The following is a 20,416-nucleotide window of genomic DNA, read 5'->3' as shown; positions in this document are numbered from 1 at the left end:
CCTGTTCGTCAACTTTGCGCTGCAGCTGCATGATCTTGTTCTCCATGCCAATGTGGAGCTTCTTATAGCGCTCCACGGAGCGGGCCTCGATCTTGAGCTTCTTCAGCTCGCGCTTGGCCATCATCCGCCGGAAGCAGCACTGAAGGTAGATGATGGCGTGCGTACTCCTCTTGTAGTAGGTGCGAGCCAGCCAGCCCCGGACCCACTTCTGAATGATGACTGCTTTGTGCTCACGGAGTATCTGCAGAAGAGGGTAAGTGCAAGTAACGTCAGACCCTGGACTAGACTCAATACTCAACTCTATCAACCTATGGATGTCAGGCTGAGAACCCACACATTACCTAAAGGGAAAGACATAAAAGTTGAAGCAACAATGTATTATGTGGATTGTATTTATCACAAATATATGGAAGCACAAAATTATTTTAAAAGGTGATTGAAATGTAGTCTTTAAAAGGCAATTTGAGGGCTTCCCTGGTGGCGCAGTGGATAAGAATCTGCCTGCCAATGTGGGGGACACAGGTTTGATCCCTGGTCTGGGAAGATACCACATGCTGCAGAGCAACTAAGCCTGTGAGCCACAAATACTGAAGCACGCGCGCCTAGAGCCCGTGCTCTGCAACGAGAGAAGCCACTGCAATGAGAAGTCTGCGGACCGCAACAAAGAGTAGCCCCCACTCGCCGCAACTAGAGAAAGCCTGCATGCAGCAACGAAGACCCAACACAGCCAAAAATAAATAAATAAAATAAAGGTAAATTTTTAAAAAACTCAACTCATTTTATAAAAAAAGAGGAAATTTGAGAGACATATATAAAAATATGTATTATATCCACATGTCATATGTATGATTACATGTATATGTATGATGATAAATGGAGTATACAGATAGAAGCTGTCTAAATAAAAGGTACCAGATTACTAAATAGAAAACTAGTCTACAAAGAAAGAAAAAATGAATTAGGTTTCTTATTGCTATATGATTTCTATAAGCAACAGGTGATCCTTTAGAAAATAAGCAGAACTTGGTACCCTGTGAACTACGTGCTAGTAAAATAAGAGATTTACCCACTACCCTTACTGCTGATACCATGTCACTGTGCATTAGGTCTCTGCTTGAGGACATGGGGTATGGCCAGTAAGCAGGCTGTAGAAGACGACACTTGGGGTACTGCAAAGTTTATTACTGATTTATTGATTTTTTTTTCCCCAGCAACAAAAAAATGACACTCTTGTTTGCCATATTTGAGGAATACCATTCTAGTGAGGATTTCCCATTGCTATTATAAATGCAGCACAAATCCATTTATGGGATTCAAAGGTAGTAGGGAGAGAACTTTAAAAGGAAAGCTAAAAAGAAGATAAAGTGAAGTAAACAAATCTTAATTTTATATTGTATTTTCTTAAAAAAAAAAGATATTGCCCTAAACTTATAAACAACTTATAACAATAAGATTGCCTTGCATTTCCCTGGTGGCACAGTGGCTAAGAATCCGCCTGCCAATGAGGGGGACACGGGTTTGATTTCTGCTCTGGGAAGATCCCACACGCCACGGAGCATCTAAGCCTGTGTGCCACAACTACTGAGCCTGTGCTCTAGAGCCCTCAGGCCACAACTACTGAAGCCTGTGTGCCCTGAAGCCCACGCGCTGCAAGTACTGAGCCCACGTCCCACAACTACTGCAGCCCACTTGCCTAGAGCCCGTGCACCACAACGAAGAGTAGCTCCCGCTCGCTGCAACTAGAGAAAGCCCTCAGGCAGCAATGAAGACCCAATGTAGCCAAAAAAAATAATAATAATAAAAATAAAATTTAAAAAATAAGATTGCCTTATGAGATGAATTTCTTGTCACTAATGACCATCAAGCAGAGATTGTGTAAACAGTTTCCAGGAATGATGGGGAAGAAGTTCTTAAATTTTAAGAACGGTTGAACTAGCAAACTAGCAAAACTTTGATGTCCTTTCAAGTCTACGATATTACAAAATAAGTCTTGTGTGATATAAATGTTTAAATGTATGCACTTGATTAAGTACTTATTAGTGATTATTATAAATGGAAACAATGTATCTTTTATGAAACTTTTTAAATGTAAAAAATCTCTGAAACAATCTATTCAGATAGGTAGCAGTTTAGTAAGATCATTAAAAGAACAGTTCCTATTTTTAGGTTATGTAGCTGAGAAAAACCATGAAAAACATATGCCATGCTAGAGGATACAATTAAGAAATAAGTCGTTGTGTTTAAAGCCAACAAATACAAAATAAACATAGGTGTTTAGGAGACCTTCATAGTATCTTCAGCCAACTCAAGGCTGTCCCTTTGGGATGTCTTCCTAATGCTAAGGCAGCCTTCAGTTCCCACTAAGTGCAGTCACCGTGCATCATGCCGCAGTGAGGCAGGGCATCCTGAGCTCTCACTCAACAACACAATCCCAAGGGAGCCACCTATCTTATCTGGATGACTAGTGACAAACTGGATAAGACTCAGTGATGGCAAAATGAAGGCTTTCAGACTTTAAAACTCAAGCAGCACACAGTGGCAAAGGTATTAATGCCAATATTCCTGTTCCATTTCCTTCTCCCCATGTAACTTCAGATACTGGTCCATTTCTCTAATTTCAGTCAAATGGAAACAGTATATAATTAGAGCTTCCATTCTCAATCTCATTTCCATCGGTGAGTCAGAGACATTAAATAACACTTGCTCTCACTTTAAGACCCCCAAAGCTTGGGGGAAGCTTGGATTGGAATCACAGCTAGAAGGATCACTAAGGGGGTACTACTGGCCTACACACGAGCCTGTCTCTAACCTGCCTCCCCTACTATGTCCAGTCACACTGGGAGCTAAGCTAGCTAGAGACTGCTACTGCTAAACCAAAGGCCTCACACGCCAGTTCAGATGTTCCTGAGGAGAGTAGTGAGGAAAACAGGAGGGTAACTGGTTTGGTATATCTAAAAGGTCAAGTTTAATAAGGCTTTTCCCTCCCTTGAAAGCTCATGCTTGAAGAGAAAGAACATCTGACTATAAACCAGGCGTGGGCAGAAAGACCTGGAGTAGCTAAGTCTTCAAATTTTCTTCAAAACACAGCTATTAAATATGCTCATTCAAACCTCATTAGCGTTCCATTTTTCTTTGTTATATAAAATTAATTCAAAATAAGAAAATAAAATAAATACATGAATAGGGCCTAGGGCACGCCCACATAATCACTGCCTGTGATTAGAGAAATGTCCTTCAATCACTCTACTAACAGTGATGCCCAGAGAGCTCCAAGATCCAGACTGTACTTTTGGCTTATTAGGGCTATATTCTAAAGAACAGACTCAAAACCTTGCCAAAATGAAAGAGGAAAAACTTTCATCGACTAGATCATATATTGTTAGAGGTGAGGACTAAGACTAATCTGGTGATCCACTATCTATAGCCATGATGATTATTGCTAGACATAAAGATTATTTGTCAAAAATTTCTAGAGCATAATACTCCAGTCAATACAACTTTGACCACATCGATGTTATATTTGATTTCATTTTAACCATGGTAAATTGTTCCAAGGTTGTTTCATTCTTAATCTGTTCATCTGCCATATATTGGGTCAGCCAAAAAGTTCGTTCGGGGCTTCCCTGGTGGCGCAGTACTTGGGAGTCCGCCTGCCGATGCGGGGGACGCGGGTTCGTGCCCCGGTCCGGGAGGATCCCACATGCCGTGGAGCAGCTGGGCCCGTGGGCCATGGCCGCTGAGCCTGCGCATCCGGAGCCTGCGCTCCACAACGGGAGAGGCCACAGCAGTGAGAGGTCCACATACCGCAAAAAAAAAAAAAAAAAAAAAAAAAAATTCGTTTGGGTTTTCTGTAAGATGTTACAGAAAAACCCGAACGAACTTTTTGGTCTATCCAATATTTTTACCTATTCAAAGCTCACCATAGTCAGCTGAATAAAGGCCCCCAATACTAAGAATCTGTAAATATTACCTTATTTGGGAAAAGGGCCTTTGCAGATATGATTAAGATAAGGATCTCTAGATGGAGAGATTATCCTGGATTATCTGGGTGGGCCCTAAATCCATCACAAGTGTTCTCATAAGAGACAGACAAAAGAAGTGAAGTTAGACACAGAGAGAAGATGATGTGAAGATGGAATCAGAGACTGGAGTGATATGGCCACAATTATTAGGAATACTGGTGGCCACCAGCACTAGAAGAGGCAGGGAATGGGTTCTCCCCCATAGCTTCTGGAGGGAGAGCAGCCCTGCTGACACCTTAATTTCACAGTTTTTGCCTCCAGAACTGTGAGAAAATAAACTTCTGTTGTTTTAAGCTACCAAGTTGGTGGTAATTTATGACAGCAGCCACAGGAAACTAATATACTCACTTTTTTTTCAAATTACAGACAGGGGAAGAAAAAAGTAAATTTTCTTTTTCAACATCATGTTAATAAATATATGTGGCTTATTTAATATTTAAAAATGTATTTCAATTGTTGGTTGTCTCCATATGACTCCTACATCCATAGGAGCCCCTGTGGCACTTTGTACAGACGTGGAATTTGATTAACATTAATGGAATGAACAAAGTTGAAAACAAGGCCTCACCTTGCGATACCTATTTCTGGCCAAGTAGCCTCGAAGGTAAGACTGAAGGACGATCGTGGCAGTCCGCCAGATCTTGTACCTCCGGCGGATTACATACATGCGCCAGTACTTCTGAATGATGGTTGCTGCCTTGGTTCTGCGCAGGAACTTAGCATAACTGGCCAGAGAAAGAGTGGTGCGTAGTCAGTAATCAGAAAAACCCATGAATACATTTTGTAGAGGCTGAAAGCACCAGTACCTTTGGCAGAATAAGTAGCACCTCCATTGTATTATTCTAATAACATACACGTTAAATCAACATTTATATTTCTTATATTTGTATAGTTATTTGATGATCCCCCAAATATCTGTGCATCCATTATCTCATTTGAGACTTACCTAACCCTGAAAAGTGGGATGTCCCATATTACTTGATTTTACAATACAGAAAGCGAAGGTCATAAAGGCTTATTCCTTCTAGGACTGTGCTCATTACCCCAGGCTATGTCCCCTTTACATAGCAGAAGAGCTTACACAGTAATCCTGTGCTTACTTATCACCCAGCCTTCTTAGCTCTATCCATTGCTAATGCACGATGTTTTTCCTTAATCTATCCATTTGGGCACAAGTTCTTAACCATTAATTCATGTCTTTTGATATCTCTAAATTAAAATTATCCTAATATGTAATCACACGTAAGTGTAACTAACTCTCTTCTACACCTTCTCAGCTAACTGCTCCCCCAAACTCCTAAACAGAGTCATTATTAACTAGTTATATTCGTGACTGTTCTAATTTACAGATGATTTCTTCAAGCCCATATAAATGTATAAAAAATAAATACTGAGGACATGAGTAGGCAGTAATTTGTAATTATTTTTTTGAGGTTCAATCTGAATCATTCACAAAGGTGAGTGAAATTGTATTCTATCTAACTGTCTTATGAGTTAATTCCTTGGACCTAAGAAGAGGTAAGGTGCTGTCTTCTCAGGTAGGGTGACCACTCAAAACTGTCCTAGTTTGGACAATCAATCAGATGAGCCCACCAATCTTCGCTGCCCATGAGCCAGAGTGGACATGCTGCCAAGAGACCTACCATCGGGCCTGGTGGCCTCGCACGTATCTCTGCACAGTGATGGCAGCCTTGCGCATGCGCAGGAACTTCTTCCGCAGCAGCCACCCTCGGATCGTCTTCTGGATCCGGATGCAGGCAGCCCTCAATTTGTCTGCCCTCAATTTTTCCAGATAGGCCACTTGACCGGCACGGAAAAAGATCTTTGTCTTCCCAAACTGGTATTTGTCCTTGTCCTATTTTTGGAAGAAACTGTATACTCAGAAGTAGAAATGATGACTAGATAAATGAATTTTAAAGAGAAAATATATGTCTAAAAGCAGAATCAGTAAAGGGATAAAACTATTAGCTAAAACTTGGGCTACATCACAATTAACTAATGGAGCCAGCTTTTTGATCCTATGCAAGTGGAGCAAATAGAAGGGACTTTAAGGAAAACTGCAGGTTAAGAGTTATTTTCCAGAATTATTCTACCTGGAATTATTATCTGAGGCCCAAAACTTGGTTGTGGGTTATAGGCAGCTACTATTTGCTTGTCTGTATTTTAAATATCTCAAGGAAATGGAGATGCTGACACTCCCTCTGACTGACCCAGGCTGTAAGAATTACATCGGGCTGTGTGTTCCATGAGAAAGCTGAAGGGACAAAAACACCAATATGAAGAAAAAGGCAGGAAGTAATGCACACAAAATAAAAACTAAAAGATAAAAAATCTTGCATATTCATGTTAAGAGTTAAGTTTCTCAACAGTTATCTCTTGGTTTTATCAACAGTAAATCTTCCTACAGATTTCAAAACTCCTCTTACAAACATGTAATCATTTATAATGCTCATTGACTTCTGAGTATAAACAAAGCTGAGCAGTAAACACAGATATATATGCATGCTATTTTTGGTCTATTATATTCCGATCCAGCTTATCTAGAAGCATGCAAGTTATTAACCATCTTATATCAAAAGAAGAGTAGAATTTATTTATAATAATCAATACTGTGATCTGAAATTCTAAGTGAAAACAGAGAAAAATCACTTTTCACTGTAAGCAAATATTTCCTATCTTGTACATGAAAACAGAAAATCAGAAATCTCCACATATATCTAAAACTGTTTCAGTTTAAATCAATAAAGTTTGCAAAGGAGGCTAGCTGGAAGAGCTAGAAAGTGGTTCCCTCTCCCTGTCTCCTTCTCCCTGCCCCATTTCATCTCAGCTCTCTCTCCCTCGCCCCCAAGCCTACACTCCTTTACCTTGTGGCCCCAAGCGCAGGGGGGAGCAGTCTGGGGGAGGAGACTTTCCCTACTTTCTGCTCTCCATTCCCTAGAAAGGACTTAGGCCAGATTCAAAATGTATCAAATTCTTTTACACATTACCAGGAAAGTGGCCTAAGTGCTTTCAAGAAAAATAAAGTTATTATCACCAAAGAAGAGATATTACATCTAGTTAATAGCTAATAATTATGACTAATTACTTCAAAGTGAGGTAATCCATCCAACCTAGTGTCAAATAAGTGAAAATATTCTTTAAACAGCATCTCATGAGTCTTAAATTCTCTACAACCTACATCAGTGGTTATCAAAATGTAGTCCTCAAACCAGCATCGGCATCACCTGGGAACTTGTTAGAAATGCACATTATTGGACACGTCCCAGACCTACCAAATCAGATGTTCTAGGGGTGGGGCCCAGCACTCTGAAGTTTAACAAGCCCTGAAGGTGACTCTGGTGCATTCTAAAGTCTGTGAACGCCTTAGCTTGGTATGCAAGTCTCTTCAAACACCAACCCACATTTCCTAACCAATTCCCTACTGTCCCATGCACCATTTTTTTTTACTGCAAAAGCAAAAACAAAAATCCGACTCTAACTGCTTTTTGAGAAAACTATGCTTTTCTGCTCCTTGCTTCCTATTAGGATAGTCTCCTTCCACTTTATACAATCTTACCCACTCTTCAGGGCCTGACTCAAAATACATGTCTTCCATGAAATAGTTCCTCCTTCCCACAGCAGATGTGGCTTTGTCTTCCGTTGATTTCTTGTCTCACTCACTCAGCATTTGACAGACACTAAGGTATATTATACTTATCTTTAAAATGCATTAATTTCCAAGACACACTATGTCACCTGAGGACAAGACTTATTTTTCTTAATCACACAGCATCTGGCCTGGTGTCTGTCATAAGTAATTTTCAATAAAAATTTAGTACTTGGGGGCTTCCCTGGTGGCGCAGTGGTTGAGAGTCCGCCTGCCGATGCAGGGGACACAGGTTTGTGTTCCGGTCCGGGAAGACCCCACATGCCGTGGAGCGGCTGGGCCCGTGAGCCATGGTCACTGAGCCTGCGCGTCCAGAGCCTGTGCTCCGCAACGGGAGAGGCCCCAACAGTGAGAGGCCCGCGTACCGCAAAATAAATAAATAAATAAAAAGAATGTGTCTCAAGTCTGGGTCCAGGCCTCACCATCCTGTATCTTGATACTGGACCATCATCTTTACTAGTCCTTCCATCGTAAAGATAGGGAGCCTTGACCTCCAAGACAGTGTGCCTCTCCACCTTTCCACCCCTGAATAACCCGGATTAGTAGTATATGGATATTCCTAGGACATTCACAGGTTACAATCACAAGGCCTTTGGCAAACATCTGTTCCGATAAAGGTAAGTGAAAAATCTTTCTTACCTTTATCAGTTTCTCTAAAACATTCTTGCATGTTTGTTTTCTCTCACTTAGCACATCTTTTTGCTTCATTAGGACACGGTAGCGGCTGAAAAATTCTTGGTAAGTCCACCTATAAAAAGAAACTCATGTCAGCTTATTTAAAGAAGCAGGAACCTCCCCCTTTAGGATCCCTTATATTTGAAAAATGTCAAGCCCACCGAGAGGGGAAACCTGCTGCGCTGATTCGGATGGTTTCCAGGACACCGCACGCTCTCAGCTGCTGTACTGCCCTCTTCTCATCAAACCTATGTGTAAAAATGGAAATCATTAATACACAAAGAAGCGTGGCTCTAGCCACAAACTACTTTCCTCAGTCCAGAGACTGAATTCTTTTGTAAAGAGCCAAATGGATAAATTAGAAAAAAAATTCAAAAGTTGGAACAGTGATCAGAATGGAAAACTCCATGTAAGAGAGGGGAAGAGACCATTAGCAGTAAAAATACATACCACAAACTTATAAGAAATTCCATTAAACATATTTTAAAAGCCCAAGCTCCTCTGCACTGTGCCATGCTCATTACATGCCTTGGCCTGACTAGCTGTTCTCATAACTCTTTAGTTCACCATGCAGAGCTCCCCTGGAATAAAGACTGGCCAGCCCTGGAGATTTCTCTAACAAGAAGAACAAATTAAATATGCCCCATTCAGGTATTTTTAAAAAATTATTGGTGTTCTAAAAGCTATTCAACTCAGTGTGTACATACTAAGCATTAATAGTGTCCATGTCAGTGAAAAATATTTTATATTATATCTTATGTGTATTTCACTCTAGATTAACGGCACCTTAATGTTAAACTGACACTAAAAGAAGAAGTAGCAAGGCCTGCTTCTTACGGAATGATGATTCCTCTTACTCCCCAGTTAAGCCCTGAGTAACCTATCCGAGGCTTCTGCTGCACTATCTTCTCAAGTGTTTTATTGGTGATGGGAGATGCGGTTGGCTGACAGAAGGCAATGGCCCCTAGGGCTGTCCAGGAAAGTCACCCAGGGCGTGGCAGCTTCTTCCAGCTTCTCACTTCCTCCAGAAAGGGCTTCTTGGCAATGAGAAGAATACAACAGTCTTTGAGAAGTGCCCTGCAGTCTAAGGCCGACTCTCCAAGGGCAAGACTGGCATGGGTGTAGGTAAAGGAGCATGCACACACTGCGGAGTGGGAGTTATTACAGCCTTTGGTAAGTGTGCCTAATCTCTGACCCACAAATTCCACTTCTAGAAATACATTATTCTAAGGAGATAATCAGGCAAATATATAAAAATGTTTGGCAAAAGATGTTTATCATAGCCATAGGAATAACCCAAACGGCCATCAATAGGGAATAATTTAAAAGAATGGTGTTATGTGTATATAATGGGATATGATGTAGCCATTAAAATGATGATGTGGATTTGTATTTACTAACACAGAAAACACCCATAAGTTGAAAGCAGATACAAAACAACAATTACAGCATGATCCCTTCCATTTTATTAATCTCTCTCTCTCTCTCTCTCTCTCTCTCACACACACACACACACACACACACACACACACACACACACACACACAGCAGGGAAGGAATATCAAGAAGGATCTATGCCAGTTAATACTTTTTATCTCTCTGGGTATAATGAAATGCTCTTTCATTTATTTTTACACCACTTTATATTTCCTGAAAATTGTTTTTATAATGTGCATGCATTACTTTCAAAATTAGAGAAATATTTCCGTTTTGGAAAAAACTTCCTCTCGCAAATGGTACTTGACACAGGACAAGATGTTTGGTAAAAGTAGACATTCTCTGATAGTTTCAACAGTTGAAAAGTAGCAGGGATGATTGTGAGCCTTTGCCAAAGCAACCTTATCTCACCCAGCTCTGGTTTTAACTAAAGTCCAAGTTAACCAAAAAGATCTTGAAATGAAGTAAATTACAAATAGAAAATAGTACTAGAAATGTGTGGTTGATCTCAACTTTTAAAATCATCAGAAGGCCAACTACTAATTTGTTCTCACATTTTTTTTTTTTGGCCACGTCGTGAGGCTTTGTGGGCTCTTAGTTCCCTGATCTGACCAAGGATGGAACCCGGGTCCCTGGCAGTGGAAGCGTGGAGTCCTAACCACTGGACCACCAGGGAATTCCCTGTTTTCACGTTCTTAAAAGGGAACAAAAACGGAAAAAGTTCTATTAACTCGTTGTTTCCCTCTACAAGACATGAAGGTTTACCTAAGTATTTTTTCTCTGCTGCTGGGTTGGCAATCCTTATGAGATATGGATACTTTAAATTCAGCAGTTGAGAAATACTTACGTGAATGGGAACTTGAAGTCGTTAGGCTTAATACAGCGCACGTAGTGAGGGGTAGTGGCATTCAGGGTCTCCATAAGCAGGTGAAGGGAGTTTCGGAACTGCATGAAAAAGAGCAGAAAGGGGCATCAAGGTTTTGTCAAAGATGACATAAAACAACTGAAAATTTTCTTCAAATGACACTAGTGGAGATGACTTTGCCACCTGTGAACCTGACCAGCCCTCAACAGTGGAGCTGCTAGGGCTTTTGGTTCAAATTTGCTTAAACCCTACCATTTACATGATCACTCTGCTAAACAGATATTCTCGCTCCTCCCACCACCACCACTGCCCCCGCCTCTTTAAAACAGACTTTATTTTCTTAGAGCAGTTTGAGGTTCACAGCAAAATCATACAGAAGGTACAGAGATGTCCCCCATACCCCCTACCCTGGCAGAGGCATGGCCTCCTCCATTATCTACATTCTCCACCACAGCGGTACATGTGTTACAGTTGATGAACCTACTTAGACACATCATTATCACACATCATTATCATCATTACATTAGAGTTCATTCTTCCACCCACCCTTTTAATATAGATTTCTGTAGCTTTCTGTTGTACACTTAAAACTTTGACTAAAAATATGCTTGCTTTAAAGATATTAAGGTCATTTAATCATGTACAGTAGGAATTTTGCTGTATGATACTGAAAAAAGTAGCAGATGACTTAAAAGAGTATAGGAAATGGGGAGGGGCAGAGGATGGAAGAGTACAGCCAGGGTGGGGTTACCTTTAGGGACATGGGACCTGGGGGCTGTGGACCTGTGCCAGGCCCTGCTTCCTATCTGCTCAGGAAAACAAGCTGACTAGCACTCAGCCTCCTGCCCAAAGCCCCCAGCCCTAGTTCAGGCACTAAGCACGTGTGTCATGTTTCCCAGTCCCCTGGTGCATAAAACATCAAAGAAAGCAGAGGGCACGGTTCCTGGGCTGAAGGAGCTGTACAAATCCAGAGAGGAAACAGCCAGAGAACAAAACAGAGGCAGCAGTGGTTTGTGAGGGAGGATATGTACTGGAAGAATTAAAATGTAGAGAAAATTATTTTGGGAAACGCTTAAGCAGAGTTACGGGTCTATGTTAGGAGGGGAGAAGTATGAGTGGACAGTGTTCTGTGTTCTCACAGTGAAAGCTCCAGCCTCTCCTCACCTGAGGACCCCACCTGGGAGGCTGACAAAGGAAGACCTGAGGCTCCAGCTGAGCCAGAGGGGAAGTAGCACTGCAGCAGCGGCTCCCTGAACTCACCTGGTGCCCCACCGTTTTCTTGTGCTCTTTGGCCGCCTGGCCTGGTCTGCCTTTGGTGGGCTTTGCAGGAGTGCGGGTAAGGAGCGTGCGCCCTGAAGAGGTGGCTGAACTTGGACTGATGGCCTTCTCGTCATCTTGAAATAATTCTGGTAGCATCTTAAACTGAGTCAAAAACAGTAAAAGGAAATCACCTTTTAGGTGAAAGGAAATCTAAACCCAAACTCAATTGGAAATCTTCACAGAAACACTATGATGATTTGCAATCCATAGTGATTCCCTTCCTTAAGTAACCCCTTTCAGAGTCACATTCCAGAAATAATCAGTATCTGTGTTAGGAGCCAAAAATGTGAGAGGGAGGTGACATCAATGCTACAAAAATATAGATGGAAAAAATGCAGTAATTCTACAACCTTATTTGGGGGAAAACAAAATCAAAACTACTCCACTGAGACTTAAAATCTTAATCCACAGGAAATGGCCGCTCTAACCATTTTACTGGTTTTAAACGATAATTATTTTATGAGCAACCTACTAATTGAAAGTCTTATTACATCAGTTCCACCAAATGTTTTATCATCATGCTTCATCTGTCTACCCAATAACTCAAATGGTGGGTACCAACTAAAAACTATCACTGAAAGTCTCATCAGGAAGGGTGTCACGAACTAGTTCTACAATTTAATAAGATTTTAAAAAATCATGAATTAACAGTAATTTTTAGAAAGTAATGTGCATTATTGGGAAAAAAAGTAAAAGGAAACCCTGCCCGTATCCTGTAAGCTTTGCATGACTGCATAATTCCTGCAATCAATTTTGTGTTCTACCAGGTTAAGGAAATGAAAGTCTATTAAAAGCTCTGGTCGTTAATAAATGGGTGGATAGTATAATTTAATGTGGTTGGAATACATTTTAAGGAACAAAAGAGACTTCAAACTAATCGACAGTAACATTTTGATATATGTACATATCTTTACAATAGTGAAACAGTCCACATAAATAAAATAAATCCTTCTTATAAGTCAGTGTAACTGCAATAGCCAATTATTTATCTAATAAACTCAGAATATCTCCAGAAGCAATAATTTTCTTAAGAGAGTTCTTTCATTTAAAAACAAAATTAATTTCATTTGGTATAATGTATCTATCAATTATAAGGGTAATTTAGGATATAATTCATGATGTATATAACAAATTGTTATACATGACATACCAATAATGGTTGCTTGCTGCACAAATGAATGTATCCCTTGCTTTACGGAAACATATAGCTTGGTTAGCTACAAAGCAGGGCAGGGGGTGGGGGTAGGGGAACGTTTTACCATTATCTTGTATCACAAAGGGGAAAAATAAGAGTTCCTAATAGATTTGATTTGAAAACTCAGCACAGAGTTAAGATGTAAGGCTATTCGATAATAGGCCAAGGACTCTAGGATCTATCTGACACACTTCTGTCATTTCCAAGTAAATTGCTAGCTCTACATTAGCGCTGCCTACCTAAACTTTGTTTTTCTCTCTTCTGTGTGAAATAGTTAATAGAGCTGGGTTGAAATATCATATTCACCACTAGTGTTAGAATTTAACTGAAGTTCTACAATATCTACCAGAAAACTACTCAGTGTTGAGAGTTCAGAACACATACACACATATAGATGCATATATATGTCTTCCTCTTCATACAAGTTATAAATTTAAAATTCTCTACATTGAGTTTTCATTAAAAAAAAAAAAGAGAACATTTCACATTGTCATATTAGAAACTACTCTACAATTTCTTCTTTAGGCAGTATTTCTGCTTCCTTGTGGGCCATTTTTCTCAGACTTCTTTCCTGGTTCTTCCTCAGGCCAGTCTCTAGGAGTTGGAATGCCTTACTCTCTACTATTTTTCACCTACTTGTTCTCCCTAAGCAATCTTATCCAGTCCTATTGCTTTAAATGCCATCTAGTTCTAAAGACTACCAAATTTATATCACTGACTCTGACTTTGCCTTTGACCTGCTGACTTTCATTTACAACTTCCTATATGACATGTCCACTTGACTATCTAATTGCCATCTCAGGCAAAACATGTCCAAGATAAAACTCTTTTTTTTTTTAATTGAAGCATAGCTGACCCACAATGTCATGCTAATTTCCACTGAACGGCAAAGCAACTCAGTTATACATATATATACATTCTTTTTTTTCATATTCTTTTCCATTATGGTTTATCAAAGGATACTGAATATAGTTCCCTGTGCTATACAGAGCGAGACCCCACTGTCTATCCATTCTATGTATAGTAGCTTACAGCTGCTAACCCCAACCTCCCACTCCATCCTTCCCCCAACCCCCTCCCCCTTGGCAGCCATAAGTCTGTTCTCCATATCCATGAGTCCAAGACAGAACTCTTGATTCTTTCTCTTGAAGCCTGATCTTTTACAAGTCTTCACCTCAGTAAGTGGCACCATTATCCATCCAGCAACTCAGGCCCAAAACATAGAAGTCATCTTCAATTTCTCTCCTTCTCTCACTCTCCATACTCAAACCATCAACAAGACCAGTCAACTCTACCCACAAATCATAAGCCATTTCCACTGCTATAATTTCAGTATCTCAGTCCACTATCTGTCCCCTAGATTACTACGCCCCTATCCCCAGCCCTCCCACCATATCTCCACACAGTAGCATATCATTCCCCATATGAAAACTGTTCAGACTTTCCACAGGAACAGGAATAAAATCTATACTCTTTACCACACTTCCCTCCAGAAAGTGGCCCCTGTCTACCCATCCTACTCAGCTACCATGCTCCAGTCATACTGGCCTTCTTTATGGACCTCAAACACAACCATCTTATACAGTCTCAGCACTCCTCTCAGCACTTGCTCTTCCACTGACACAGTTGTCTCCTATTATTCAGGGTACAGCCCAAATGTCACATCCTCAGAGAGGCCTTTCCTGACCACTGTGGCTAGTGGAGCACCTCACCTCTGCCCAAGCTTAGTCACTCTCTAGCTTGGTACCCTGTTTTACTTTCTTTTTTTTGCGGCACACAGGCCTCTCACCACTGTGGCCTCTCCCGTTGCAGTGCATAGGTTCCGGACGCGCAGGCCCAGCGGCCATGGCTCACGGGCCCAGCCGCTCCGCGGCATGTGGGATCTTCCCAGACCGGGGCACGAACCCGTGTCCCCTGCATCGGCAGGCGGACTCTCAACCACTGCGGCACCAGGGAAGCCCTGTTTTACTTTCTTTATAGCACTTACCACTTTATGATATGATATCATCTAAATATTTGGTTAAGGGGTTATTACCTAACTCCTCTGCCTATCTCATTTACCTGTTTACCTTGCTAAATCCCCAATTTTCTTAAATCATTCATTGAAAAATTTAGCCATTCCCCACTGACTGAGGAGGCCAACTTCATTTGAAGAGAGAAAGGCAGATAAACAGAAAGTCAAATATGTAAGTAGGTAGATATGCCTGGACATTCCATCTTGTTTCTTTGATCTGTCTATGCTTAAGACAGGGCTCTGAATTGCTTCAGACTGAACTTATATGTCTAGGAAAGAGTGTTAAAGAAGACAGAAGAATCCAAGTAACTGCTTCATAAAGATGTGGGAAATCATCTCAGTAACAACAACAACAACATTATTCACTAAGAGCTTTTTACACATGAAGCACTGCTCTAAGAGCTTAATACAACCTATTTAATCTTCATAACAACCTCTGAAAGTTGATACTATCATGATTCTATTTTACAGATGAGAGATTTGAGGCATAAACTCAGTAGATGAACTGTGCTTCCCTTCATCAATTAGCAACATGGAAAGTAGGGGATATAACTCTTTTTAATGACATTTAGTAGAGCTGCAATTTAGTAGTATTTCATCAAGCTGCAATTTACTTATGTGCTTCTTGTTATTTGATGTAGCAACAGATTTCTTTATGGTGGGAAAACATAAATTAAGACACCTTCTGTTAAGTTTTTTTATACCTTAATTCCTTTTAAAGTGGCTAGAAGCTGCAAAATGAAAGAAAGAAAAAAAAAAGACAAAACACATACACACAAACAGAACCCCACACTGTATTACCACAAAAATAATTCTGTTGAAAACACATAACACAAATACTGATCTTCTAAAATTAGTACTTCCAAGAGGACAAATCAACACTAGGTTACACTTGCTTCCTATCAGGTGCAGAAAAATTAAAACATAAAGTTCATACCCTTGGGTTGGGTTTCTGCTGACTGGGAGCAGTGTAGGCCTTTAAGCTATGTAAACCTCACACCACCTCCACCCAACTGCAACAGTGCTATATAGACTGGCAGTCACTCCAAATGATTCCTCAGAATGCATAGCTACTTTGTGGAAATTAAGGAGCCACGAGCCAGTCAGAAGTTAGGTCAGAAAAAAGACACAAAAGGTTATGGGTGCCTGGGGAATGAGAACCTGTGAATGTTCTGTGTCAGCTAAATTATTTAGAGTAGTAACACTAGAATTCCAGGGTTTTCATCAGTATTCATAAACTAAAATGATTTATAATCTTTAACTGAATCAGGGATTGGCACTGTGAGAGAATTTTCTCTTATACATCATTCTTATAAGGTATAAAGCGTTAATGTCCAGGGCTTAAGAGGATAAATGAAAAAATGATTTTTTCTACAGACATTTAAGACTATAGACTCATTCTTTTCTGAGGGTTAAAACTGGAATTTGGTCCTTACATCAACTTTCTATTATCAAAATAATTGAAAGTAAAAGTTTTTATTCCAAAAACAAGAGTCAAAATGTTCATATAGGGGCTTCCCTGGTGGCACAGTGGTTGAGAGCCTGCCTGCCAATGCAGGGGACGCGGGTTCGTGCCCCGATCCGGGAAGATCCCACTTGCCGTGGAGCGGCTGGGCCCGTGAGCCATGGCCGCTGAGCCTGTGCGTCCGGAGCCTGTGCTCCGCAACGGAGAGGCCACGACAGTGAGAGGCCCGCGTACTGCAAAAAAAAAAAAAAAAGGTTCATATAACATTCCATTGAAGTTAAAACGATTTTGTTAGAATAAACCAGAAAAACAAAAAGTGCTGGTCAGAAATCCAGAAGAATTCACATGAATATTGTTAGTCTTTCACTGAATATTTGAATATTTACTTTATTAAATGTAAGTAACCAGCTTTCTGGTTTGCTCCCTACAGGATGAAAGTGAGCCGTGCTCCCCTCCCCATACTTTCCTGAAGAGAGTCAAAGGGTGGAGGTTGGGATCAACCTCAGAGAGCCATCATAGTTCTTTGCAATCTGGAATATTCTGCTCCCACTAGAAAGCAGTGTTTCTGGTATCTATACCTAAGAAGAATAATTTCAAAGTGTTTTGGACCATACCTGAAAATTGCACTCAATGATCCAGAGGTCAATCTTTATTTGGATGGAATGCTTAAGGCCATGTCTCTAGCGTATCCCTTCAAAATGACACAGCCAAAAACAACAACAACAACAAAATGTTTTCTCTCATGGTCTCTCACAAAGGCACAAGAGAGCCTATAACTGCCGTGGAGGCAAAAATTTCACATAAAACACCACCGCATAGTGGTTAAGAGTGCAGACTCTGAGCTCAATAGCCTGGGTTTTATCAATAATTTGGCTTGAAAACTTACTAGCTATGAAGTTTCCCTGCCTCAGTTCCCTCATCTGTAAAATGGGAGTAATGATAATATCACCTCATCATAGGATTAGGTGGGTTAACACTTGTAAGGCATTTAAAAAACAGGACCTGACACATGTATTGATAAATAGAAAACTAACAGTAAAGCTGATTTTGTTAGAACAATTATTATTACTGTTAAAAAGCTAATGCTTAAATAAGAAACATTTTAATGAATATATCCTGATTGGAGAAAGCCTATACATGGTTACCTTGCTTGATTTAAGAACTTTAATTTGTTCTTCAAAAACAGTGTCTTTATTCTTTTCCAGAAAGCCTTCACACTGGTATTCCACCTGAAAACACATGGGAAAATCTCCTTAGCTAATAAACTTTTGAATAGATATGATTGTCATCAACAACAAAAATATTTATTAGGCTCAGGCTATGTGATGGGCTCTCAGTGAAGTGTTATCATTAGTTTTATTCTAAGAAACTAGTACCATTCTTAGTAAGAAGCATGTTAACTCTAGAGTAAAACTCCCCAAATATTGTTTTTCCTAGGGAAGAGTGGCAGTGCTGATTAACTGTGATCTAAGATCATCCCAGTTCATGGGTAAGCAGACTCATAAGAAGCTGTTCTCTTCTCTCATGCAGGCCAAAGAGAGCTCCTCCAAGGCTGACCCACTGTATTTCCTTCAAACCTAGCTCACCGTCCCGCAGGGGTAAGTCTCCTCTGGGAGGGAAGAGATAAAAGCTGGAGAGAGGGTCAGAAGGAACAAATGGCTGTCTGGCAGAAAGTTGAAGTGGCGACGATGGATGTAGATGGAGGCTGGGTAAACGCTATATGATCCGGTAAGTAGAACTACATGAGAATGGACTCTCCCTGCTTCTAGAAGACATCAGCCATCTACCACTCAGAGTCCCCAGCCTGTACCACAAAACCGTTAGGCGGCCCTGAAGCCATTCCAAGGTCTCCAGCTAGGAGCAGGACAGACTCGGAAAACCCTCCTAAAGGGTTCCTAAAGGGGACCATGGGGAGCTTACCAGAAGGCCACCCCACAACCTCCTGGAAATATAAACTAGTGTCATAGCTCCAGATTTTCTGAGTAGACTACAGAACCTGTGAAGCAGCAAGTCTGCATGCCTCATTAGTAGGGACCCACTGAATCAATCACAGAGGGTGACACACGCCCACAGTTTCTATTCTGAAACCGTTGGGTTTCAGAACCCAGAATCTTTTAGCAGAATCTGAGGCAGCAATCTGTAATCAAACATATTAACATTTCTACATTGAAATATATAAATATCCAGCCTAACTGGGATAAATAAAGACTATAAATAACCTCATGTTAGTTCAGGTCAAAAATCAGGCTTAGCCACTAAATGAATTATGAAAAGACATGGATTTCAGAGTTTCTTGGATTTCAGAATTATAGATAGAGGACTGTAAACATGTATTTATTTCTTAATATAATCCCATTTAGGTTAAAGAAAGAGAAAACCAATAAGCCAACACTTAAGCTTACTTTTCCTAAACGGAGCTAACGAATGCAAGCTCAGCAAAGAAAAAAATGCTATCTATTGACTATTGATTTTTTTTCCTCTTTGAGCTTAAGTATTCAAAAAGAAAAGATAATAAAACTTCCTTACTTTGTCAGCAAAATGCTGGATGATGAAAGCTTTGTTTGATAGACGGGGCTTCTCAAAGAGCGCACATTTGTTCAAATGTGTGTTGTACAATTTTTGGGCCCAAGTGTCATCTGTGCCTTTAGGCATCTACATTCAGGGGAAAAAAAAGAGAGAAAACAAGGTGAAAATTGTTATGAGACGCTTCTGATGCATCAACCAAGAGACCATGTTTTGGCTTTCCTAACAACTTTTACATCCAGTTTAGGAACTCATTCCTTCCACATTTCTCTCTTAGAGGCCCCAAACCAATGACTAATGAAAAGCTATGACTCAGACCTTCAGCAACTCAACCTGCCTATACCAGAGGTCATCAAATAAATATTCGATATGCTTTTAAAGCAACAAAAGCCTCACAGATGAAAGATGAAATATCATGACTATCATGTATTTTTAAAAATTTGTTAAATAAAAATAACATTTGCACACAGTGGGCCATTTATATAATTCAGAAAGGTATAAAATAGAGAATAGTCTCCTCTCACCATTTCCACCAATTTCTTTATCTTTCTGTCTTTAAAGGCATGGACACAAATAGGATTATTCTATAAACTCCTTGCATTTTTTTTCTTCTTAACAATAGCATTCTTGTATTTATGGCCACTAGGTTGATACTGATTTTTTGTTATTATGAAAACTGCCACAATGGCTCCTTTTACACAAAAAGCTTGAATACTTTTGTAAGCATATTCATACGGTAAATTCTCAGCAGTTCCACGGCTGGGTCAAAAGGTATGTGTATTTAAAATCTTCACAAATATTGTCAAATTTCCTCAAAAATATGCTGTACTAACTCATGCCCTTCATCAAGAGTATATATGCAATAAATGTCAATCTGGTGGACTTCCCTGGGGGTCCAGTGGTTGAGACTTTGCCTTCTAACGTAGGGGGTGCGGGTTTGATCCCTGGCTGGGGAGCTAAGATCCCACATGCCTTGTGGCCAAAAAATCAAAACATAAAACAGAAGCAATACTGTAACAAATTCAATAAAGACTTTAAAAATGGTCCACATCAAAAACATCATTAAGGGGCTTCCCTGGTGGCACAGTGCTTGAGAGTCCACCTGCCGATGCAGGGAACACGGGTTTGTGCCCCGGTCCGGGAGGATCCCACATGCCACGGAGCAGCTGGGCCCATGAGCCATGGCCGCTGAGCCTGCGCTTCCGGAGCCTGTGCTCCGCAACGGGAGAGGCCACAACAGTGAGAGGCCCGCAT

At 40.5% G+C, this 20,416-nt stretch overlaps 1 protein-coding gene across 2 annotated transcripts in view; it reads right to left on the bottom strand.

Annotated features, from left to right (window-relative positions):
* The window catches only part of MYO5A (myosin VA), a 186,781-nt gene that overhangs the window by 63,237 nt on the left and 103,128 nt on the right, over positions 1–20,416 (bottom strand). For both annotated transcript variants that reach the window (XM_070044918.1, XM_030878718.2), the window contains exons 13-21: positions 19,166–19,291; positions 17,785–17,868; positions 11,906–12,067; positions 10,628–10,725; positions 8,505–8,591; positions 8,308–8,416; positions 5,666–5,877; positions 4,591–4,747; positions 2–241 (exon numbers count right to left, since the gene is read on the bottom strand). In XM_070044918.1, the coding sequence (XP_069901019.1) occupies positions 2–241; positions 4,591–4,747; positions 5,666–5,877; positions 8,308–8,416; positions 8,505–8,591; positions 10,628–10,725; positions 11,906–12,067; positions 17,785–17,868; positions 19,166–19,291 (1,275 nt within the window). The remainder of the gene's footprint in view (position 1; positions 242–4,590; positions 4,748–5,665; positions 5,878–8,307; positions 8,417–8,504; positions 8,592–10,627; positions 10,726–11,905; positions 12,068–17,784; positions 17,869–19,165; positions 19,292–20,416) is intronic.

This window comes from Globicephala melas, chromosome 2, assembly GCF_963455315.2.
Source record: "Globicephala melas chromosome 2, mGloMel1.2, whole genome shotgun sequence".
Taxonomy (NCBI): domain Eukaryota; kingdom Metazoa; phylum Chordata; class Mammalia; order Artiodactyla; family Delphinidae; genus Globicephala; species Globicephala melas.
The sequence above is the reverse complement of the archived record's forward strand: the minus strand, read 5'-3'. Positions and strand labels throughout refer to the sequence as shown.